Here is a 25,084-nt window from a genome sequence, read left to right as displayed (position 1 = left end):
CCGGCCCGCGCTGCCGCGGCCTGGGATCCGAGCCGGGCGGGCAGGTGACCGGGACCGGACGGGGCGGGAGCGGCCGGGCCCCGGGTGTCTGCGGCCGCCGGACGCGCCGGGGCCGGGCAGCGGGGAAGCGGGGCGCTGACGGTGAGTGAGCCCGGGCCTCCGGGCCCGGGGGTCCCCGCGGGGCGGGCGGGATGGGAGAGGGAGGCGGCTTCCCTTCCCGGAGCCCGCCCAGGGAGTAAGGAAGGCGCCCACGTCTCTCTCCTTCATCCCGATTCCCGGACGGCGAAAGCGGGCCTCGTTTGGGGAACCCACCAGGGGACGGAGCCTCCTGCGGCTCACTCCCCCGACCCTCAAGTGCTGGGGCGTCCGCGCCCAGGGGAAGGGACCCCCAGCCAGGGCCCAGGTCAGCAACGAAGTTAGGAAGCCGCTCTCTCCAGGGTGGAGCCTGGCTGGGGCTGCCCTTCCAGGGAGCAGAGCTGCCCCGAGGAGAAAGCAGGGTCAGGGTCGGCTCCAGAGGGGAAGAAGGGTCTGACCTTGCTGACCTCGCAGTCTGACAGGGGAGCTGCGCCCCCAGAGAAGCATGGATGCCCCCCGAAGGGACATGGAGTTGCTCAGCAACAGCCTGGCGGCCTACGCACACATCCGCGGTGAGGGCAGACCCCCGGACCTGGACCCCTCCCTGCCTCCTCAGGCCCCACTCCACCCCTTCCCTCCCCTCCTCCTGGTCCCTGCCACTGTAACCCCCCTTAGCCAGTCACTTACTCCCAAACCGCCCCCCACTCCCCCGACTGCCCGATGGCGGCTACCTAAGGTCCCTCAAATAGAGAGTACTGTCCTTGCCCCCCAAACTTAGAACCTGGAGTCTTTTAGAGATGGGATGACTCCCACGTGCCAGGCCCCCTCCGTGACTTCTGCCCTCTGACCTCCAGCTAACCCCGAGAGCTTCGGCCTCTACTTCGTGCTGGGTGTCTGCTTTGGCCTGCTGCTCACCCTGTGCCTCCTGGTCATCAGCATCTCCTGCGCACCCCGCCCGCGGCCCCGAGGCCCCACTCCGCGCCGGGACCCCCGCAGCAGCACCCTGGAGGCCGAGGACGACGACGACGACGACGACGACGAGGACACGGTGACTCGGCTGGGCCCCGACGACACGCTGCCGGGCCCCGAGGTGTCCGCGGAGCCCGACGGGCCCCTGAGCGTCAACGTCTTCACTTCGGCGGAGGAGCTGGAGCGGGCGCAGCGGCTAGAGGAGCGGGAACGGATCCTGCGGGAGATCTGGCGCACTGGACAGCCAGACCTGCTGGGCACCGGCACGCTGGGGCCCAGCCCCACGGGCACGGGCACCCTGGGCCGCATGCACTATTACTGACCGGCCCCCAGAGCGTACTGGATATGCACAGGGGCTTCGAGCTGCCCCAGGACCTTTGGACTGCCCCTGCCCACGGTGCTATGGAGGCCCCGCCCCCACGGCTCGCCTGGTGCTGTTGGGCCTGGATTCCCGTCCCCTGGGAGACACCCTTCCCCCGTCCAGCCAGAAGGCCCTGGGGGTAGGGCAGGACGCAGGGTCCCCATCCCTTCTCTGGGGGACGGTTAAGAGGTGACGTGACCAATGAAAGCTGCATTCTCAGTGACTCAGTCTCCCTCTGTTATCCTTCCCCCTAATGACTCCCAAGCTCTTGCCATGCAGGGGGCCCCAGGGCTGAGACCCCTTTACCAGGCTGACCACCTCCTTCTACCCACCCGACGCCTCAGCACACATGCTTGCGTTCAATTCACACATGGCAAAAACACACACTCCTGCACCCACACTCCACCGCCTCACCACAGACGCACACACAAAAATCAACCGCATTCCTTTCAAATGCATTCCTTACCAGTAAACGCCCGGGTACACGTTGCCCCTGTCCCTACAAATGCCCTAGGTTTATGCATCACTGCAATCACACACACGCGCGCACGCACACAAGGCCTCGGAACCCTAACCTTGACGCTAAGGCGCTATTAGCTCCAATGTAACCAGGGGTGCCTGAGCTGGGCTGTGGAGTTCTTGTGTCACTGCGTTCCCGTGAGTCCCTCACAGCGGACAGTGGAGGCAACTGGGAGGGGTCCGGGCTGGAGAGCCGGCCCGCCCGGCCCCTCCCCTGGCGCACAGCTGGATTCTGGAATCCGGCCCCCGGGCAGAGGCCCGACCCCTCCTGGGCCCCTCCTGCCGGCCATTTCTCCAGCGCGGGGACTAGCGTCCGAAGGAGACACCCTCCCCCCTCGCCATCCGGTGGATAAAAATAGCCGTGCGCAGGCCTTGGGAACGGTAATGGAAGCCACATGTTGGCCAGATGTGCCCGGGAGCCACTGCCAGGAAAGCGGAGGGCCGGGAGCGCAGAACACCAGCCCCGCCCCGCCGCGCAGACCCCGCCCTGCACCGACCAGGGAGGCGTGGCGTGCGTACATGGCAGAGTTTACTTTCTTGCGTTTCCCAAAATCGTGTGCAAGGACGTGGGTGGCCGGAGCCCGACTTCGCTCCAGGTCCCGCCGTAGTCCCTCCCGGGCCCACCCTCAGTGCGTCTGCGTCTGCGCGTGGATGGAGCCCAGGTTCCGGGACTCCTGGGTCCTCCGCGTCATCTGAACCGAGTGGGGAGAGGGCGTCAGGGGAGTGCCAGCCGCCCACCCCCACACACCCCCGCGCCGCCTGGGACCCGCACCCCACCCACCTCCAGCAACATGCGCTTCTCCCTCTCGCTCTTCAGCTCCTCCCAGATGTCAGTTAGCTTCTTTCTGCGGACGCGAGACCGAGGGGAAGGGGTGGGCCGGGCAGGCCTAGAGTCCGCACCCCTCTCCTCCCCTCCCCGCACCCCTCCCACTTACTCCAGCTGCACCCCCATCAGCTCCAGCGACCTCCTTAAAGCCTCCACCTCGTCCTTTATCCTCACCATGTCGTCTCTGTCACTTTTGCTATCTGTGAGATTTTGCGGGACCAAGGAGTGGAGGGTGGGAGTCATTTGGGGCTCTGGAGTCAGCATGATAGGATGTGGATTCTTCTGAGCAGGGGACACCTCTTCGGGGGGCACCTCCTCTTTGGGGGTAGCCTCATCCTTCGCTGGTGCCTCCTCCAGGAGAGTGGTAGCCTCTTCCCGGGGGGCGGCCTTCTCAAGGGCAGGCATGGACCCCGACTTGGACTTGGATTTGGGCTCGGACTGGAGAGGGGAGCTGTCCCTCTTATCCAGGGGACGTTTCGCCATGCAGAGGGGGTGCTCCCCTGGCATGTGAACCTCCTTTTGGGACTGAGCCTCACTGGCCTCAAGAGACCTGGTGTTTAGCAGGGCTTCCTCCGGAGAGAAGTGATGGAACTGAGTGTTGTCTCGGGTGGAGGCCTCTTCAGAGAGCACCTGTTTGGTGGTCAAGACCTTTCCTAGGGTGTGGGCCTCGTCCCCAGGAGGGGCCATCTTTGGACCAGGTGGGACTTCTGGGACTGGTGCCTCATGCACAGAAAAGACCCTGTCTGGTCTGGGGGCTTTGTCCTCCAGAGTTGGGGTCTCCTCTAGGATAGGGACCTTATCTGGAGTTAGGGATTCCTCTGGAGTGGGGGCCTTATCTGCAGACAAGGTCTTCTCTGGGCTGCGGGCATTGTCCAGAGATGAGGTCTTCTCTGGGCTGCCGGCCTTATCCGGAGATGGGGTCTTCTCTGGACTGGGGGCCTTATCTGGAGATGGGGTCTTCTCTAGGCTGGGGGTCTTGTCCAGAGTTGGGGTTTTATTCACACGAGGGGCCTTTGTAAGGCTGCTCCGCTCTTCGCCCTGTGGTGATGGGGGTGAGGTCTCAGCCGAGGGCTGGGTACCTTGACAGTTTGAGTCTGGTTCCCCTTGGCCTGGGATCCTTCACACCACACCCCTGAGAACCAGACTCTGCCCAGGATCCCCACTCTCCCCAGTCTTGGGCCTCTCACCCAGCTGGCTGCAGAGCGTTGCTGTGAAGCCTGGGTTTTGGCTCGCTTTCTGCCACTCTGGCCTGGACACCCGCCGAGGAAACTGCTGCTGGAGCCTGTGAGAGCAGACCCTCAGGGGCCCGGGCCTACTTGGACCCCAAGCCTCTCCCCATCTCTGTCCCTCAGCACAACCACCCCAGGCCTCACCCCACTGCAGGGAGGCATCGAAACTTACTGGAGTTTCGGGAAGGGCGCTTCTGACTGTCTCCGCTGGGTGTCCAAGATGGCCTGAAACATGTCCCCATCAGAACCGGGGATGGGGGCAGGGAGCAGCATTTCTTCTGTACCTTCCTCTTTCCCCCTCCACCACCCTGCTCCTTACTTGGCTTTGCTTGGCCCAGTCGGGGCTGTCACCAGCTTCTTGACCGTAGGGAGGGCTGTTCTGGGCATCATCTTTTTGGGTTCCTTAATAGGAGCTGGGAGGGGAGAGGGGAGTGGGGCATTTTTCACTCATCCATTCATCTAAGAGTCACTGTGCTGTGCACAGGGGGGGACTAGTGACAGGAGATGAATCATATTTGACTCTGCCTCCTGGGAGCTCTGGGGACACTGACCATGGGAGCACCCCCAAAGAGTTGTCAGGGAAGGCTTCATGGGGAGATGGCTCCAAATCCTGCCAGTTTTTAATCCATGCTTTTCAAAGACTTGTACTCGGCTTAGTGCCCATGGCTGGTTCAGACTCTTCTCCTTCCTGGACCAAGGCAACATCCTTCCCCCTTCCAGTCCGCACTCCCTTCTCTGTCTTCTCTATCACATCTACTCCCTAAGAGATCTCACCCAGCCTTATGGGTTTTATTATCATCAATAAGCCAACAACTCCTAAATTTTCATCTCTAGCCCCTTCCTCTTCCCTGAACTCCAGACTCATACCCGACAGCTCTCTCAATATTTCCACTTAACTTAGCATCACACACTTACCATAGCCAGAACTAAACTCTTGCTTCCCAACCTCCTTGCCCTCAGAATCTTCCCCTTTCCCACTGCTCCCCATCTTGCCCACTCACTCAGACGACAAAGTGAGGAGTCCTCCTTGACGCCTTTATTCCCATATGCTGCACATGCAAACCATCAGTTAAGTCCTGTCTGCTCTAAACACATCCTGAATCCAGCCACTCATCCTCACCTCCACCACTAAGCACTCTAGATTGAGTCACACCGTCTTCACTAACCTGGGCTTGGGCTGCACCCACCCTGCCTAGGGTGTGCTCTCCCCACAGCAGCCAGAATGAACTCATGTTCTACTGGGGAAGCAGACATAAACAAAAGGAGTAAACTATGTAGTGTGTTAGAGATTTATTAGTAGTACAGAGGAAGAATAAGCAGGGGAGTGTATGATTTTAAGTGAGATGGTCCTGAGAAGGCCACACTGAGAAGGTGACATCAGAGTGAGCATCTGAAGGCAGTCACACAAGTGACATTCATATCCACGGACACAGGAACAGCTACTCTGGCACATGCACACATGCTGAAATTGACTTACACACACAATATCACACATAGATACAAACAAAATCCCCTGACTGTGGCTCGCAGTGGGCGAGAGCATGGATCCTAGAGCCAGACAGCAGACTTGGAATTCCTGCTCTATTACTCGCCAGTTGTGTGAGAACTTGGTTGGTAATTTAACCTTTCTGTGCCCCTATGTCCTCATCCATAAAACATGGATAACAAGAATACACATCCTGTAGGGTTGTTGTGAGGTTTGAGTGACTTAATCCATGTGAGGTGCTTAGTGTCTGCCATATAGTCAAAGCTCAGTAAATGTTAACTATGAGGCCTGCTTCTTGTAGTGTGGCTGATTAGGTGCTCTGTGGAGCCCTCCCACTAGAGAGCAATTACATTCTGCTTAGAATACAATTTTAAGGCACTGTTGGACATAAAAGAGGTAGGAGAAGTCCACAAAAAAGGTAGGAACTGGGGCCAGAAAGGAAGTGAGAGGGCAGCACGACTTTGTGGCTACAGAGCCTGGGGCCAGTGATGAGGAGCAGGTGCCCCATGTTCTTCTCCTTTGGCTCGTCACAGGCCCAGAGCTCGGTAGCCAGACAGCAGCGAGAGTCTTGCACCACTTTCTTCTGGAGGGCTGAAGTGGTCTCCGGTGGTTGGTGCCCTCTGGCTACTGGCAGAAGTAAAAGCAAGTCCTCGCTGGAAAAAGTTTTCCCCTACAGAGGTGTACAGAACTCCCACACACTGAGATCATACACAAAGATCCTAAAACACACGAGAGGGCAGGCCACTGAGAGCAGGAGTCAGCAGACGCTACACACAGCAGATACTGGAAGTGTCAGGAAAAGAACACAGCATAGCTACATATAGTATATTTGAAGAAATAAAGGATGAGCATGCAACAAAAGGACCATTAGGAATAAACAGGAAGATTTTGCAGGGAAGAAAAAAAAAAAAAGAATTCTGTACTACTAGAGATGATAAATAGCATATATGAAATAAAATGCAACGTGTAGGTTAAACAGCAGATTAAACCTAGATAAAGGGACTTCCCTGGTTGCGCAGTGGTTAAGAATCTGCCTGCCAGTGCAGGGGACACGGGTTCAAGCCCCGGTCCGGGAAGATCCCACATGCCGCAGAGCAACTAAGCCCGTGCGCCACAACTACTGAGCCTGCGCTCTAGAGCCTGTGAGCCACAACTACTGAGCCCGCGTGCCACAACTACTGAAGCCCACGTGCCTAGAGCCCGTGCTCCGCAACAAGAGAAGCCACCACAATGAGAAGCCCAGGCACCACAACAAAGAGTAGCCCCCGCCCGCCGCAACTAGAGAAAAGCCCACACGCAGCAATGAAGACCCAACTCAGCCAAAAATAAATAAATAAATAGATAGATAGATTAAAAAAAAAAAAAACCTAGATAAAATCTAGAGAGAGAATTAGTAAACTAGAAGTAGAATGAGACAAGGAGTGAAAATTTGAAAGCAATGTTCAAAGGAAGAGGTAATAGAAGCACGGTTTGACTATGGCTGAGTGAGGTAGGTGGTGGTTAAATACTCTCTCCACACAGCAACTATAAAGCTGGATAAAAATGGCAAAACAACCATTTCAGTGCTTGGATACTGACCAAAGACATAAAATAATTGGAGAAGCACTTGTGCTTGATGGTGTTCTTGCCTGCTCCCATCCCTCCCCCACCCCCTACTGCCTTGGTCCATGTGGACGTTCTGCAGGGTGGGATAGGTGGAGGATGAGCAGCTTTACTGCCATGGTTGAAGAGAACTCAATCAATATGGGGTGCAATCTTGGATTTGGCATTGGTTTCATTGATATGACACCAAAAGCACAAGCAACCAAAGAAAAAATAGGTCAGTGGGACTTCATCAAAATTTTAAACTTTTGCGCACAAAGGACACCATCAAGAAAGTGAAAAGACAACCCAAAGAACAGGGGAAAATATTTGCAAATCATATGTATGATAAGGGCCTTTTATCTAGAAAATATAAAGAACTCCGACAACTCAACAGTAAAAAGTCAACCCAATTTAAAAATGGGCAAAGGACTCAGATAGATTTTTTCAACATCATTAGCTGTCAAAGAAATGCAAAGCAAAACCACAATGAGATAGCACTTCATACCCACTAGGATGGTTACAATCAAAAGACAGATAATAACAAGTACTGGTGTGAATGTGGAGAAACTGGAGCCCTCATACACTGTTGGCGGGAATATAAAATGGTGCAAACACTTTGGAAAACAGTCTGCCAGTTCTTCCCAAAGTTAAACCAGAGTTATCATATCACCTAGCAATTCCTTTCATAGGTATATACCCAAGAGAAATGCAAACACGTCCACATAAAATTTGTACACTAATAAAGTTCATAGCCAAAAAGTAGAAACAACCCAAATATCCATCAACAAATGAATGGAAAAAAGTGATACAATAGAATATTACTGGGCAATAAAAAGGAATGAAGTACAACACGTACTACAAAATGGATAAACCTTGAAAACATTATTTGACGTGAAAGAAACCCATTAAGAAGACCATATATTGTATGATATCACGTATATGAAATGTAGGCAGATCTATCAAGACAAAGTAGATTATTGGTTGTCTTGGGGTGAGGAGGGGAGAATGGGGAGACTGGTGGGATAATGGCTAAAGAGTACAGTGAGTGACAAAAACATTCTAAAATTGATTGTGGTGGTGTTGCACAACTATGACTCTACTAAACACCACCGAATTGTACATTTAAATGAGTGAATTGTATGGTATGTGAATATATCTCAATAAAGCTGTTAACCCCCGTTCCCCAAAACAGGTGGCAGGCCAGATTTGGCCCACAGACCATAATTTGCTAACTCTTAACCTAAACACCCCAATAAAAGGCAGAGATTGTCAGACTGAATTAAAAAAGCAAGATCCAGCTATATACTGTGGACAACAGATTCAAAGACACAAATAGGTTGACAGTAAAAGATTGGAGGAAGATATATCACATAAATAGTAACTATAATAGTAACCATATATTAATATCAGACAAACTTCAAGATGAGAAAAATTACTAAAGAAAAAGAGGGAGAGGTTATAATGATAAACAGGTAAGTACATCAGGAAGAGATAACAATGACAAATGTACATGTGCCTAACAACAAAGCCTCAAAATATATAAAGCAAACACTGACAGAATTGAAAGGAGAAATAATTTAAAAATAATAGTTGGAGATTTTGTTCAGGAGAAAGGTTAAGACTTTGAATTCAGACTTGTAAAGTTAAATATACATGGTAAATTTCAAGAGCAACCACTAAAATAATAACAGTAAAGTGTACTAATTCTAAATTAATGAAAAAAATGAGATAAGAAAAAAAGGAGAAAATAAACATTTAAAAATGTTGTAAAATAATATGATTAATATAGTCTAAACTCATCAATTTATCACCAAAGAAAAAGACTGACAAACTAGAGTTAAAAAACAAAGGTGAGAGGGCAGACAGCAGAAGCAAGAACTACAGTCCTGCAGCCTGTGGAACAAAAACCACATTCACAGAAAGATAGACAAGATGAAAAGGCAGAGGGCTATGTACCAGATGAAGGAACAAGATAAAACCCTAGAAAAACAACTAAATGAAGTGGAGATAGGCAACCTTCCAGAAAAAGAATTCAGAATAATGATAGTGAAGATGATCCAGGACCTCGGAAAAAGAATGGAGGCAAAGATCGAGAAGATGCAAGAAATGTTTAACAAAGACCTAGAAGAATTAAAGAACAAACAAACAGAGATGAACAATACAATAACTGAAATCAAAACTACACTAGAAGGAATCAATAGCAGAATAACTGAGGCAGAAGAACGGATAAGTGACCTGGAAGACAGAATGGTGGAATTCACTGCTGCGAACAGAATAAAGAAAAAAGAATGAAAAGAAATGAAGACAGCCTCAGACACCTCTGGGACAACATTAAACACAACAACATTTGCATTATAGGGGTCCCAGAAGGAGAAGAGAGAGAGAAAGGACCAGAGAAAATATCTGAAGAGATTATAGTCAAAAACTTCCCTAACATGGGAAAGGAAATAGCCACCCAAGTCCAGGAAGCCCAGTGAGTCCCATACAGGAGAAACCCAAGGAGATACATGCCGAGACACATAGTAATCAAATTGGCAAAAATTAAAGACAAAGAAAAATTATTGAAAGCAGCAAGGGAAAAATGACAAATAACACACAAGGGAACTCCCATAAGGTTAACAGCTGATTTCTCAGCAGAAACTCTACAAGCCAGAAGGGAGTGGCATGATATACTTAAAGTGATGAAAGGGAAGAAACTACAACCAAGATTACTCTACCCGGCAAGGATCTCATTCAGATTCGACGGAGAAATCAAAAGATTTACAGACAAGCAAAAGCTAAGAGAATTCAGCACCACCAAACCAGCTCTACAACAAATGCTAAAGGAACTTCTCTCAGTGGGAAACACAAGAGAAGAAAAGGACCTACAAAAACAAACCCAAAACAATTAAGAAAATGGTCATAGGAACATACATATCAATAATTACCTTAAACGTGAATGGATTAAATGCTCCAACCAAAAGACACAGGCTTGCTGAATGGATACAAAAACAAGACCCATCTATATGCTGTCTACAAGAGACCCACTTCAGACCTAGGGACACATACAGACTGAAAGTGAGGGGATGGAAAAAGATAAATGGAAATCAAAAGAAAGCTGGAGTAGCAATACTCATATCAGATAAAATAGACTTTAAAATAAAGAATGTTACAAGAGACAAGGAACGACACTACATAATGATCAAGGGATCAATCCAAGAAGAAGATATAACAATTATAAGTATATATGCACCCAACATAGGAGCACCTCAATACATAAGGCAACTGCTAACACCTATAAAAGAGGAAATCGACAGTACACAGTAATAGTGGGGGACTTTAACACCTCACTTACACCAATGGACAGATCATCCAAAATGAAAATAAATAAGGAAACAGAAGCATTAAATGACACAATAGACCAGACAGATTTAATTGATATTTATAGGACATTCCATCCAAAACCAGCAGATTACACTTTCTTCTCAAGTGCACATGGAACATTCTCCAGGATAGATCACATCTTGGGCCACAAATCAAACCTCAGTAAATTTAAGAAAACTGAAATCATATCAAGCATCTTTTCTGACCACAACGCTATGAGATTAGAAATGAATTACAGGGAAAAAAACATAAAAAACACAAACACATGGAGGCTAAACAATACATTACTAAATAACTAAGAGATCACTGAAGAAATCAAAGAGGAAATCAAAAAGTACCTAGAGACAAATGACAATGAAAACACGACGATCCAAAACCTATGGGATGCAGCAAAAGCAGTTCTAAGAGGGAAGTTTATAGCTATACAAGCCTACCTCAAGAAACAAGAAAAATCTCAAATAAACAATCTAACCTTACACCTAAAGGAACTAGAGAAAGAAGAACAAACAAAACCCAAAGTTAGCGGAAGGAAAGAAATCATAAAGATCAGAGCAGAAATAAATGAAATAGAAACAAAGAAAACAATAGCAAAGATCAATAAAACTAAAAGCTGGTTCTTCGAGAAGATAAACAAAGTTGATAAACCATTAGCCAGACTCATCAAGAAAAAGAAGGAGAGGACTCAAATCAATAAAATTAGAAATGAAAAAGGAGAAGTTACAACAGACACCACAGAAATACAAAGCATCATAAGAGACTACTACAAGCAACTCTATGCAAATAAAATGGACAACCTGGAAGAAATGGACAAATTCTTAGAAATGTATAACCTTCCAAGACTGAACCAGGAAGAAATAGAAAATATGAACAGGCCAATCACAAGTAATGAAATTGAAACTGTGGTTAAAAATCTTCCAACAAACAAAAGTCCAGGACTAGATGGCTTCACAGGCGAATTCTATCAAACATTTAGAGAAGAGCTAACACCCATCCTTCTCAAACTCTTCCAAAAAATTGCAGAGGAAGGAACACTCCCAAACTCATTCTATGAGGCCACCATCACCCAGATACCAAAACCAGACAAAGATACTACAAAAAAAGAAAATTACAGACCAATATCACTGATGAATATAGATGCAAAAATCCTCAACAAAATACTAGCAAACAGAATCCAACAACACATTAAAAGGATCATACACCATGATCAAGAGGGATTTATCCCAGGGATGCAAGGATTCTTCAATATATGCAAATCAATCAATGTGATATGCCATATTAACAAAATTGAAGAATAAAACCATATGATCATCTCAATAGATGTAGAAAAAGCTTTTGACAAAATTCAACACCCATTTATGATAAAAACTCTCCAGAAAGTGGGCATAGAGGGAACCTACCTCAACATAATAAAGGCCATGTATGACAAACCCACAGCAAACATCATTCTCAATGGTGAAAAACTGAAAGCATTTGCTCTAAGACCAGGAACAAGACAAGGATGTCCACTCTCACCACTATTATTCAACATAGTTTTGGAAGTCCTAGCCACGGCAATCAGAGAAGAAAAAGAAATAAAAGGAATACAAATTGGAAAAGAAGAAGTAAAACTGTCACTGTTTGCAGATGACATGATACTATACATATAGAATCCTAAAAATGCCACCAGAAAACTACTAGAGCTAATCAATGAATTTGGTAAAGTTGCAGGATACAAAATTAATGCACAGAAATCTCTGGCATTCCTATACACTAATGATGAAAAATCTGAAAGAGAAATTATGGAAACACTCCCATTTACCATTTCAACAAAAAGAATAAAATACCTAGGAATAAACCTACCTAAGGAGACAAAAGACCTGTATGCAGAAAACTGTAAGACACTGATGAGAGAAATTAAAGATGATACCAACAGATGGAGAGATATACCATGTTCTTGGATTGGAAGAATCAATATTTTGAAAATGACTATACTACCCAAATCAATCTACAGATTCAATGCAATCCCTATCAAATTACCAATGGCATTTTTTACGGAGCTAGAACAAATCATCTTAAAATTTGTATGGAGACACAAAAGACCCCGAATAGCCAAAGCAGTCTTGAGGCAAAAAAATGGAGCTGGAGGAATCAGACTCCCTGACTTCAGACTATACTACAAAGCTACAGTAATCAAGACAATATGGTACTGGCACAAAAACAGAAACATAGATCAATGGAACAAGATAGAAAGCCCAGAGATAAACCCACACACCTATGGTCAACTAATCTATGACAAAGGAGGCAAGGATATACAATGGAGAAAAGACAGTCTCTTCAATAAGTGGTGCTGGGAAAACTGGACAGCTACATGTAAAAGAATGAAATTAGAAAACTCCCTAACACCATACACAAAAATAAACTCAAAATGGATTACAGACCTAAACGTAAGACCGGACACTATAAAACTCTTAGAGGAAAACATAGGAACAACATTCTTTGACATAAATCACAGCAAGATCTTTTTTGATCCACTTCCTAGAGCAATGGAAATAAAAACAAAAATAAACAAATGGGACCTAATGAAACTTCAAAGCTTTTGCACAGCAAAGGAAATGAAAAACAAGACGAAAAGACAACCCTCAGAATGGGAGAAAATATTTGCAAACAAATCAGCAGGCAAAGGATTAATCTCTAAAATATATAAACAGCTCATGCAGCTCAGTATTAAAGAAACAAACAACCCAATCCAAAAATGGGCAGAAGACCTAAATAGACATTTCTCCAAAGAAGACATACAGATGGCCAAGAAGCACATGAAAAGCTGCTCAACATCATTAATTATTAGAGAAATGGAAATCAAAACTACAATGAGGGGGGCTTCCCTGGTGGCGCAGTGGTTAAGAATCTGCCTGCCAATGCAGGGAACACGGGTTCGAGCCCTGGTCTGGGAAGATCCCACATGCCGCGGAGTGACTAGGCCCGTGAGCCACAATTACTGAGCCTGCGCGTCTGGAGCCTGTGCTCGGCAACGAGAGGCCGCGATGGTGAGGGGCCCGCGCGCCGCGATGAAGAGTGGCCTCCACTTGCCACAACTAGAGAAAGCCCTCACACAGAAATGAAGACCCAACACAGCCAAAAATAAATATAAATAAATAAATAAATTTAAAAAAAAAAAAAAAAAAAAAAAAACTACAATGAGGTATCACCTCACACCGGTTAGGATGGGCATCATCAGAAAATCTACAAACAACAAATGCTGGAGAGGGTGTGGAGAAAAGGGAACCCTCTTGCACTGTTGGTAGGAATGTAAATTGATACAGCCACTATGGAGAACAGTATGGAGGTTCCTTGAAAAACTAAAAATAGAATTACCATATGATCCAGCAATCCCACTACTGGGCATATACCCAGAGAAAACCATAATTCAAAAAGACACATGCGGCTTCCCTGGTGGTGCAGTGGTTAAGAATCCGCCTGCCAATGCAGGGCACACGGGTTCGAGCCCTGGTCCGGGAAGATCCCACATGCCACGGAGCAACTAAGCCCGTGCGCCACAACTACTGAGCCTGTGCTCTAGAGCCCGCAAGCCACAACTACTGAGGCCACGTGCCACAACTGCTGAAGCCCGCGCGCCTAGAGCCCGTGCTCCACAACAAGAGAAGCCACCGCAATGAGAAGGCTGCGCACCGCAACCAAGAGTAGCCCCCACTTGCCATTAGAGAAAGCCCGCTCGCAGCAACGAAGATCCAATGCAGCCAGAAATAAAAATAAATTAATTAAATAAAAAAAAAAAAAAAAAAGACACATGCACCCCAATGTTCATTGCAGCACTATTTACAATAGCCAGATCATGGAAGCAAGCTAAATGCTCATCGACAGATGAATGGATAAAGATGTGGCACATATATACAATGGAATATTACTCAGCCATAAAAAGGTACGAAATTGGGTCACTTGTTAAGACATGGATGGATCTAGAGACTGTCATACAGAGTGAAGTAAGTCAGAAAGAGAAAAACAAATATCATATATTAACGCATATATGTGGAACCTAGAAAAATGGTACAGATGAACCGGTTTGCAGGGCAGAAGTTGAGACACAGATGTAGAGAACAAACGTATGGACACCAAGAGGGGAAAGCTGCGGGGGGGTGGGGATGGTGGTGTGATGAATTGGGCGATTGGGATTGACATGTATACACTGATGTGTATAAAGTTGATGACTAATAAGAACCTGCTGTATAAAAAAATAAAATAAAAATTAAAAGAAAACAAAGTTACTTTCTAGAGATCTTTTGCAAAATAACGTGCATATAGTTAACACTATTGTACACTTAAAAATGGTTAGGATGGTAAATCTTATATATTTCCTACCACAATTTTTTTTATTTTTCCATGCCGCAGCTTACGGGATCTTAGTTCCCCAGCCAGGGATCGAACCTGGGCCCTTGGCATTGAGAGCACAGAGTCCTAACCACTGGACCACCAGGGAAATCCCTTACCACAGTTTTTTTAAAAGGTACAATAGAGAAGGTTTTTTTTAAAGTATGTGAATATAGTAACAAGAGACTGAATAAGAATATAGTAACAAGACTTTGAACAACCATATAGTAACAAGAGATTGAACAAGAAAAAACAGTTGAAAAAATAAATATTAGAAATGAAAAAGGACTATAACTGCAGATACAGATGAAAGATTATAAGAGGGGACTTCCCTGGTGGCGCAGTGGTTAAGAATCCGCCTGCCAATGCAGGGGACAAGCGTTCGAGCCCTGGTGCGGGAAGATCCCAAATGCTGTAGAGCAACTAAGCCCGTGCACCACAACTACTGAGCTTGCGCTCTAGAGCCCGGAAGCCACAACTACTGAGCCCACGTGCCACAACTACTGAGCCTATGCACCTAGAGCCCATGCTCTGCAACAAGAGAAGCCACTGCAATGAGAAGCCTGCGCAGAGCAATTAAGAGTAGCCCCCGCTCACCGCAACTAGAGAAAGCCTGCACACAGCAACAAAGACCCAATGCAGCCAAAAATAAATAAATAAAATAAATTTAAAAAAAACATTATGAGAATATTATGAACAACTTTATATAAATAGTCAGAAAACATCGATTAAATAGATAATTTAAAAATATAACTCACGGGCTTCCCTGGTGGCGCAGTGGTTGAGAATCTGCCTGCCAATGCAGGGGACACGGGTTCGAGCCCTGGTCTGGGAAGATCCCACATGCCGCGGAGCAACTAAGCCCGTGTGCCACAACTACTGAGCCTGCGCGTCTGGAGCCTGTGCTCCGCAACAAGAGAGGCCACGATAGTGAGAGGCCTGCGCACCACGATGAAGAGTGACCCCCACTTGCCACAACTAGAGAAAGCCCTCGCACAGAAACGAAGACCCAGCACAGCCAAAAATAAATATAAATAAAAATAAATTTAAAAAAAAATAGAAAGCATTTAAAATATATATATATATATAACTCACTAAAACTGATTGAAGAATTTTAGTGAGATTTTTGGCCAGCCATGGTTACCCAGGGACCAGGAGACAGAATGCTGTTTGTGCCAGTCTCCTGAGGTGTAAGGTTTCCTCTCCCTCTGAATTCCAAGGTGAAGCCCTTTAAAGAGCAGTTGTAAAGAGGTCTTTGCAGATGTAATCAAGTTAAGAGGAGCTCATACTGGATTAGGGTGGACCCTAACCCAGTGACTGGGTTAGGTATCCTTATTAGAAGAGGGAAATTTGGACACAGACACAGAAGGCAGAAGACCTTGTAAAGACAGAGGCAGAGAATGGAGTGATGCAACTGCAAGCCAAAGATTGCCAGAAGCTAAGAAGAAGCAAAGAAATATTCTTCCCCTAGAACCTTCACAAAAAACATGGCCATGCCAACATCCAGATTTTGGATTTCCAGGTTCCAAAAATGTGAGATATTTGTGTTGTTTTAAGGCAGGAGAAGGCAGGCAGGCAGGCAGGCAGGAAGGAAGGAAGGAAGGAAGGGAGGGAGGGAAGAAGGGAAGGAGGAGGGGAAGGAAGGAGAGAGAGAGAAAGAAAGAGAGAAAGAGAGAGAGAAGGAGGGAGGGAGGGAGGAAGGGAAAGAAAGAAAGAAAGAAAGAAAGAAAGAAAGGGAGGGAGGGAGGGAGGAAGGAAGGAAAGAAAGAAAGAAAGAAAGGAAGGAAGGAAGGAAGGAAAGAGAGAGAGGCAGAGAGGGAGGGAGGGAAGGAAGGAAGGAAGAAAGAAAGAAGAAAGAAAGAAAGAAAGAAAGAAAGAAAGAAAGAAAGAAAGAAAGGAAAGAAAGAGAGAGAGAGACAGAGACGGAGGGAGGGAAGGAAGGAAGGAAGAAAGAAAGAAAGAAAGAGAAAGAAAGAAAGAAAGAAAAAGAAAAGGGAAATGGTACGGGGAAAACTGGACAGCTACCAGTAAAAGAATGAAATTAGAACACTCCCTAACACCATACACAAAAATAAACTCAAAATGGATTAAAGACCTAAATGTAAGACTGGACACTATAAAACTCTTAGAGGAAAACATAGGAAGAACACTCTTGAACATAAATCATAGCAAGATCTTTTTTGACCCATCTACTAGAGTAATGGACATAAAAACAAAAATAAACAAATGGGACCTAATGAAACTTAAAAGCTTTTGCACAGCAAAGAAAACCATAAACAAGACGAAAAGACAACCCTCAGAATGGGAGAAAATATTTGCAAACGAATCAACAAAGGATTAATCTCCAAAATATACAAACAGCTCATGCAGCTCAATATCAAAACAACCCAATCAAATGGGTGGAAGACCTAAATAGACATTTCTCCAAAGAAGACATACAGATGGCCAAGAAGCACATGAAAAGATGCTCAATATTACTAATCATTAGAGAAATGCAAATCAAAACTACAATGAGGTATCACCTCACACCAGTTAGAATGGGAATCATCAGAAAATCTACAAACAGTAAATGCTGGAGAGGGTGTGGAGAAAAGGGAACCCTCTTGCACTGTTGGTGGGAATGTAAATCGATACAGCCACTATGGAGAACAGTATGGAGGTTCCTTGAAAAAGTAAAAATAGAATTACCATATGACCCAGCTATCCCACTACTGGGCATATACCCAGAGAAAACCATAATTCAAAAAGACACATGCACCCCAATGTTCATAGCAGCACTATTTACAATAGCTAGCTCGTGGAAGCAACCTAAATGTCCATCGACAGACGAATGGATAAAGAAGATGTGGTACATATATACAATGGAATATTACTCAGCCATAAAAAGGAATGAAATTGGGTCATTTGTAGAGACGTGGATGGACCTAGAGACTGTCATACAGAGTGAAATAAGTCAGAAAGAGAAAAACAAATATCGTATATTAACACATATTTGTGGAATCTAGAAAAATGGTACAGATGAACTAGTTTGCAAGGCAGAGAAAGAGACAAAGATGTAGAGAACAAACGTATGGACACCAAGGGGGGAAAGGAGGGGGTGGGCTGAATTGGGAGATTGGAATTAACATATATACACTAATATGTATAAAATAGAGAACTAATGAGAACCTGCTGTATAGCACAGGGAACTCTAGTTCACTTCATTGTACAGTAGAAACTAACACAACATTGTAAAACAACTATACCCCAATTAAAAATATATATATATATTAAAAACACTATGCACTTAAAAAAAAAAGGGAGAAAGAGAGAGAGAGAGGGAGAGAGAGGGAGAGAGGGAGGGAGGGAGAGAAGGAAGGAAGGGAGGGAGGGAGGGAGGGAGGGAGGGAGGAAGGAAGAAAGAAAGAATTTTAGCCAGAAGCCAGACTTGCTTATAACTATAAAGAAATTGAAGTAGTTTAAAATCTTCCCATAATGGAAGAAAAGAGGACCAGATGAATGTACAAGCAAGTTTTACCAGCTTTCAAGGAAAGATGATTCCCATCTTATGTAAGATCTAAAAGATATTTTAAAAACAAAAAAACATATTCCTTAACTCATTCATGAGGCCAGTATAATACTGATAATCAGATGAGGACAGTAAAAACAAGTGCAAAAATCTGAAGGAAAAGAAAAAAAACTGGGAAGGTATCCCAAAAGTGTATGAAAAAATAATAAACCATGACCAATTTGAATTTATCCCAGGAATACAAGGGTGGCTTAATATTAGAAAATTCTCCAAATATCTTTATTACATTGACAGATTAAAGAAGAAAACCCATATAATCATTTCAAAAGAATCATATAAACAATTAGAAAATTCGACACCCACTCTTGATAAAAATTCTAAGCAAAAGAAATAGAAAGACCTTCCTTAACCAGACAAAAATATACCTACAAAAGATCTAAGCAAACATCATTGTTAAAGGGAAAAAGTTTGAAGCATTCCATTTAAAATCAGGAACATGGTAATGATGTTCAGCATCACTATTTCTATTCAATATTGTATTGAGATCCTAGCCACTAGAGTAAAACAAGAAAATAAAATTAAAAGATATAAGATGTGGAAAGGAGAGAGCCAAACTGTCATTACTCACAGAATAAATGACTGTCTTCATAGAAAACCTATTAAGGATTTACAGATAAATACTGAAATTATCAGCACCATGGCTGGCAATAAAATCAATATACAAAAATCAGTGCATTTTTATACTCCTGTAATAAATAATAAAAAGGATATCTAATTTTTAAAATGACACAATAAAACTACATGCAGAAATAATAAATGGTGCTAGAACAAGTGATTGTCCATATGGAAAAATGTATAATTAGAGCACTCATTAAAATCAATGCTACATAGATAAAAGCATTTAAAAATGAAAAGCAACACTTTAAAAGTTTTAAAGAAAATATAAATGGATGGTTTTTCTGAATTTGGGGCAGGAAGGATTACTTAAACAAGAAAAAACCTGCTAATTATTAAAGATAAGATTGATATGTTTACACTAAAATTAACTCCTAGATAAATATTGTATGTTATCACTTATATGTGCTTATCACTTATATGTAGAATCTAAAAAACAAAACAAACGAATGAATATAACAAAATAGAAACAGACTCATAGACATAGAGAACAAACTAGTGGTTACCTGTGGGGAGAGGGAAGGGGAGAGGGGCAAGATAGGGGTAGGGATTAAAAGGTACAAACTACTCTGTATAAAATAATTAATGGGAATTCCCTGGTGGTCCAGTGGTTAGGACTTGGTGCTTTCACTGCCATGGTCCTGGGTTCAATCCCTGGTCAGGGATCCCACATAAAAATAAATTAAAAAAAATAAACAAACAAATAAGCTACATGGTGGGAATATAAATTGGTACAACCGCTATGGAGGACAGTATGGAGGTTCCTTAAAAAACTAAAAATAGAACTACCATATAATCCACCAATCCCACTCCTGGGCATATATCTGGAGAAAACCATAATTTGAAAAGATACCTGCACCCCAATGTTCATTGCAGCACTATTTACAATAGCCAGGACACGGAGACAACCTAAATGTCCATCGACAGAGGAACAGATAGAGAAGATGTGGTACATATATACAATGGAATATTACTCAGCCATAAAAAAGAACAAAATAATGCCATTTGTAGCAACATGGGTGGACCTAGAGATTATCACACTAAATGAAGTAAGTCAAACAGAGAAAGACAAATATCATATGGTATCACTCATATGTGGAATCTAATTTTTTTTAATGATATATAAATAAATAAATAAGCTACAAGGATTTATTGTACAGCACAGGGAATATAGCCAATATTTTGCAATAACTTTAAATGGAGTATAAGCTGTAAAAATTTTGAATCACTATGTTGTACACCTGAAACTAATATAATATTGTAAATCAACTATACTTCAAAAAAATTTTTTTTAATTTAGAACTCCTGTTCATCAAAAACCTCATTAAAAAAAAGAAGAAAAGCCACAAACTGAAAGTATCTATAATATGTATAACACGTAATTCAGAATATATAAAGGACTCCAACAATTATTACTAACCAGGGAAATACAAATGAAGTCCACAATGAGATGCTATTTTGTGTTAGATTCACGAAAATAATGAAATCTGGTAATACCAAGTGTTGAAGAGAATTTGGATCAGTATGGTCTCTTATACACCGATGGTGGAGTGGTAAAAGTGTACAATCCCTTTGGAAACCAATGTGACTTGACCTCATAAAAGCTGAACATTTACATACCCTACACTCTAGCTAGCAGTGCCACTCCTAGGACTATATCCTAGAGAAACATTATACCTGCACACCAGAAGACAGACACATGATAGTGCTTATGGCAGCACTATTTGTAATAGTAAATACTAGAGCCCTGCTGCTTCTGGTTCCAGCCCTGCAACCTCATCACAGCCCTCCTAGCCCCTCTTGTCTTTACTACTCAGCTCCTGCAACAGGAGTCCTGCTGCCAGAGGCTGGGCAAGTCCCTGAAAACACACACCATATCCAGAGAGCAGCTCCCAGGGGACTGAAGGCTTGAGGCAGACCTGGGGCCAGCAGTGGCTACTGGTTTATACTGGAAAGATAAAGGAGATTTTCTGTTTCCTGTTTTATAAATGTACATTTTTCACTTGGTGTCTTATCAAATGTTTGTGTTTAAAACATATAAACATCTACTATTGCCGTTTTCTACTTGGCTTTAGCAAACAACAATAAATGAATAAAAAAATAAAATAAAAATAAAAACTAGAAACAACGAAAATGTCCAACATCAGGAATAGACCAGATACATAAATTGCATTCAGTTCCACAAGGAATAGTATACAGCAGATAAAAAGAAATGAACTGCATCTACACACAACATGGATGAATCTTAGAAACATAATGTTGATTGGAAACAGCAAGTCCCAGAAGACCATAAACATATGATACCATTTTTATAGACCTCAAAAACAAACAAAAATAAATTAATTGATACATTGTTTAGGCACATACCAAAGTGAGTACATTTAAAAACTCAAGGGAATTATTCAAAATTCAGGGTAGTGGTCAGGGTTACCTTTGATGTTGGGGAAGCAGCAGAAGGGAAAGAGAGGAGCACACAAACCACTAGCAATTTCTAGTTCTCGGGTTTGGGTGACAGACCATGGGTGCTCATTATTAAGTTTTAAAACACATATATTATGTATATTTTTTGATTATGTGAAATATTACATTAAAACATAAATTAAAGACACATCCCACAAATACAGTGATGCATAAACAGAACTATTCACTGACACACTTAATAGATACATGAACACACAGTCTCAAAGACCCAGATACACTGATCCATACATTTCCTTACAAAATGAAACAAACCTAAACACATTCGTTCATGAGAATGACAGCCACATTCTCTGGAGAGAAGAACAGGAACATACTAACACACACAAAGTGACACATTCCTAACACTGACCACATACATTCCTACCAGTCCCATGGGGAGGTACCTCCTAAGGGGGTGTACTGGACCACTGGGAAACTATGGGTGTTTATGAGCCACTGGACTGGTGGATCGTCTCCCAGAGATCACCCCCCAATCCCAGGCTTCCCGGGCACCCACCTGATTGCCGGGATGCCACTTTCCGTGCGACCAGCTTCTTGATCTATGCAGAAAAGAAGTGTCAGAATCTGAAGAGCAGCCCTCACATTTCTAGGTTCCACCCTCATTTGTGGGTGGCCCTCCAGCTGTGTCCCATGAGAGCCACAACCCCCAACTTTGTCCAGAGTAGCCTGCCCCTTGCCACCTGAGTGCCTGGCTTCGTACTCACCGGGGGTGTTGGGAGCACAAAGTTATCTGGGAAAAGTCCTCTTCTGCCTTGAGACTCTCCTTCCCACCAGCCCTTATCCTCTGTGGTCTGGGAGAGCAAGATGCCATGGGGTGGTGAGCCAGATCCCCACGCTCCTTCCTTCCCCAAGCCCACCCTTCTCAACACCCCCATCCCTGTGCCCTCCCCTGCCCTGTGCCTTTCCCACCTTCCTCAGTACTTTCACCTCGTCCCCCCTCCGCAGCGCCAACTCGTCTGGGGCCTCGGGATGGTAGTCAAACAGGACCCTGTAGGTCTCAGGGTGGGAGACTGAGGGGAGGTCAGTTCACTGAAGCCAAACCCCCCACCCCCCAAACCATTCATCGGCTCCCTCCTCCATCAGTCTAGCTGGGTTCCCCCCCCCAAGTCAGAGTGGCTTGGGGGGGAGGATTTGAAGGACCCTTTGGCTGGGTGCTCACCTGTCCGCAGGTAGTCTGGAGGGCTGTCATAGTTCAGGCTGCTCAGCTAGTGGGGCAGGGGGAGGAACAAGCTGAGCCCCCCAACCCCCCGCCCCCCCCAGCCAAGAGGAACTCACCACCTCTTTGCCCACTCCACCCAATTTACCTTGGGAGGCCGCTGGGGACCAAGGCTGATTGAAGGCATGTCTGGGTTACCAAGGCCTGGTGGGGGATAGTGAGGTTAGGGGCAGGTGCTAATTCAGTTTAGGTCATGGGAGAGGTCAAAGGGGTGATGGGGCAAGATGTGTGGATCACAGGCTCAGGCCACTGGGGAGGGTCACTGAAGATTGTAGAGTCTGGTCACAGGGGTTCACGGGGTCACAGGGTCCAGGTCTCACTTGGGGGTCCACTGTCCAGCAACTCCACAAAGTTGGACGGGAAGGCTCCCAGCTGCCCGTTCTTCTTCCCCAGCCACCAGCCGTCCTCAATCTGGGGAGGAGGGAGGACGAAGGGGCATCTGGTTCTGCCCCAAGGGGCTCCCTAGGCATCTTAAACCCTGGTTCACCCCCCCTCCCGATTCTGCCCGATGACCCCTCTCCTCCCTTGCTCCCCCACTTTCCCATTTCTGTGCCCCTCATCAGTCCCATCACCCACACCCTCGCTGCACCCATGTCCCCTCATCCGGAGACGTACTCCATCATCTCCCCCCAAACCCTCTCATCACCTCATCCCCTCACCTCCTTTATCACTTCCACAATCTCCCCAGCTTGCAGCTTCAGCTCGTCCGCCTGCTCCGGGCTGTAGCTGAAGTTCACTCTGCACCATCTTTGGGGGCCTGGAGATTCGACGGGGTGACCCGGGGTCGGACGAGAGTGAGGCCGCTGGAGCCTCGGGCCCCAGTCAGCTGAGCTGGGGGACGGGCGGGCCGCGAGCGCCCCCTTGGTACTTCCAGGCCCCGCCCCAGGGCGGAGCATTGTACTCGGGAACCAATCACGGGCCGCCCAGAGGCCACGCAGTCCCGCCCAGAGCCGCGCCCGTCTCGGCGAGCTGGGACGACCTGGGGGTGGTGGGGGGAGCTGCGCGCGCCCGCCCACCGCCCTGGCTCTCACCTCGGCGGCGCGCACAGCGCGGTCTCGGCGCCTCCCCCGAACCGCGGAAAGTCTCAGGGATCTCCTACGAATGAGCGCACGGCAGGGGGGCTCTCAGCTCCCGAGGGCGCGCGCTGAGAGCCACGCCACCCCACCCCCCGCCCGACCTCCGGCCCGGCCTCACCTGCACCAGGCACTCGGGGAAGAGGCCACAACGGCCCCCAAGCTCTCCACGCAGCCAGCCCCGTGCGGGCCCCTTGCACACCTGCCGGACCACGTCCCCGGGCGCCAGGCTCAGCTCGTCCTCTTTCTGCGCGCTGTATCCGGCCAGGACCAGCGCCTCTGCGGGCGGAGAATGGCGCGGGCACGCGGCTCAGAAGAGCCCATTCAGGGCCGACTGGCCATGGAGCGAGTCCCAGGCCCCGTGTGGACAGCGGGAGAGCGGGGTGGTGGTGTAGGCTTTTATCGCTATTTCCACGCAGTTGCATAGAAGAGCTACCCCAAACCCTCTGCACATACCCATGGCTTCCGGGGCGCCTTCCGGAGCCGAGCAAGAAGGATGGTGCAGTCGCGTTCGCAGCCGAGAACTGGGTCCAGGTAGGGTGGGACAAGCAGCGAGATTGTGAAGCCAAGGAGGCGGAGACACGAGCCGATAGGTCGGGCTCCAGGTGCAAAGGAGTGGGTATGGGAGAGGGGGTGGCCCAGCTCGGCAGGTTCGGTCCCCAAACCAGGAGTGAGGACTCCGGGATCTCTGGCCAGTGCTGGGGTCACAGCTCCCCGACATGATCTTGTCTGCGTAGCCACCTAAGTTTCAGTCTAGCCACCTTCCCTCTTTCTCAGCCTTGGCCCTGAGGCTCCCACCCACCATTACTGGCCTACCCTCTCTCCGGGCTGACAAGCTTTTAGCTGCAGGGGAGGTGGGAAGAGGCACATACCAGCAGGTAGCAACCGCTCTCGGGCGGGTCCTGGGTAGACGGGGTGGTTGCTCTGTGCGCACAAAGCTATTGCTGCTTTCCCTGGGAGGCATATTCCTCCCTGGACCCCCTTCAAGGGAAGAGTAAGAGCACAAAAACCCTTTCTTCAGGCCAAGGGGGCCTCGTCTGGTTTCAGAAAACATCCCCGGATTCTTCCAGGGGGAAGACAGGAAGGGAACTTCAGGAGCTTTCAAGGCCTCTGCTCTCCTGCAGCCAAGGCCAACGCTGGCAAAGGCTGAAGGTTAGTGCCAGTCCCACGTGGGCTAGGCTAACTTTCAGGTCATCTTCCTGCTTAGTGGCGAACGTAGAAAGCTGAGCCTGAGCCCTGCAACCACTTCATCTGTTGCTACCCCGGGTTAATGGAGACTCTTCATTGCAGCATGGAGCCCATTTTTGTGCTGCATTGAACAGCAGCTAGAGTGACTTAAGTAGCTTTATGAAAAGAT

At 46.4% G+C, this 25,084-nt stretch overlaps 2 protein-coding genes and 1 non-coding gene across 4 annotated transcripts; 1 reads left to right on the top strand and 2 right to left on the bottom strand.

The window, feature by feature from the left end:
- On the top strand, positions 1-1,628 carry EVA1B (eva-1 homolog B). The gene is made up of 3 exons (XM_057531631.1): positions 1-141; positions 550-647; positions 930-1,628. Exons 2-3 carry the CDS (start codon positions 581-583, stop codon positions 1,364-1,366), a joined length of 504 nt encoding a protein of 167 aa, XP_057387614.1. The 5' UTR covers positions 1-141; positions 550-580; the 3' UTR covers positions 1,367-1,628.
- A 370-nt stretch (positions 1,629-1,998) lies between these two features.
- On the bottom strand, positions 1,999-25,084 carry SH3D21 (SH3 domain containing 21). Of its 2 annotated transcripts, XM_007182528.2 has the most exons (17): positions 24,600-25,084; positions 24,184-24,251; positions 23,849-24,006; positions 23,686-23,749; positions 23,314-23,411; positions 22,975-23,065; positions 22,743-22,798; positions 22,598-22,643; positions 22,348-22,448; positions 22,143-22,229; positions 21,935-21,977; positions 4,299-4,392; positions 4,152-4,204; positions 3,938-4,032; positions 2,860-3,788; positions 2,706-2,769; positions 2,000-2,616 (listed from the first exon to the last, which is right to left on the bottom strand). In XM_007182528.2, the coding sequence occupies exons 1-17, from the start codon at positions 24,779-24,781 to the stop codon at positions 2,551-2,553; spliced, it is 2,295 nt and encodes a 764-aa protein (XP_007182590.2). In that variant the 5' UTR covers positions 24,782-25,084; the 3' UTR covers positions 2,000-2,550. The 2 variants fall into 2 exon arrangements, with proteins under 2 accessions (XP_007182591.2, XP_007182590.2); XM_007182529.2 differs by lacking the exon at positions 24,600-25,084 and having other exon boundaries at positions 1,999-2,616; positions 22,366-22,448; positions 24,184-24,282.
- TRNAE-CUC (transfer RNA glutamic acid (anticodon CUC)) lies at positions 14,811-14,883 on the bottom strand. The gene has a single exon. It is a non-coding gene; the product is annotated as a tRNA-Glu (tRNA).

Source organism: Balaenoptera acutorostrata, chromosome 1 (genome assembly GCF_949987535.1).
Source record: "Balaenoptera acutorostrata chromosome 1, mBalAcu1.1, whole genome shotgun sequence".
Lineage (NCBI taxonomy): Eukaryota > Metazoa > Chordata > Mammalia > Artiodactyla > Balaenopteridae > Balaenoptera > Balaenoptera acutorostrata.
The sequence above is the reverse complement of the archived record's forward strand: the minus strand, read 5'-3'. Positions and strand labels throughout refer to the sequence as shown.

Bases quoted from the DNA above. Each gene is read 5' to 3' on its own strand.
- SH3D21 (XM_007182528.2), bottom strand. From the start codon at position 24,781: ATGTTTTCTGAAACCAGACGAGGCCCCCTTGGCCTGAAGAAAGGGTTT. The intron at 23,066-23,313 runs GTGAGGGGATGA...CCTCCTCCCCAG, and splicing joins TTGTGGAAGTGATAAAGGAG to ATTGAGGACGGCTGGTGGCT. The intron at 22,449-22,597 runs GTGAGCACCCAG...ACCTCCCCTCAG, and splicing joins TCCAGACTACCTGCGGACAG to TCTCCCACCCTGAGACCTAC.
- EVA1B (XM_057531631.1), top strand. From the start codon at position 581: ATGGATGCCCCCCGAAGGGACATGGAGTTGCTCAGCAACAGCCTGGCG. The intron at 648-929 runs GTGAGGGCAGAC...TCTGACCTCCAG, and splicing joins GGCCTACGCACACATCCGCG to CTAACCCCGAGAGCTTCGGC.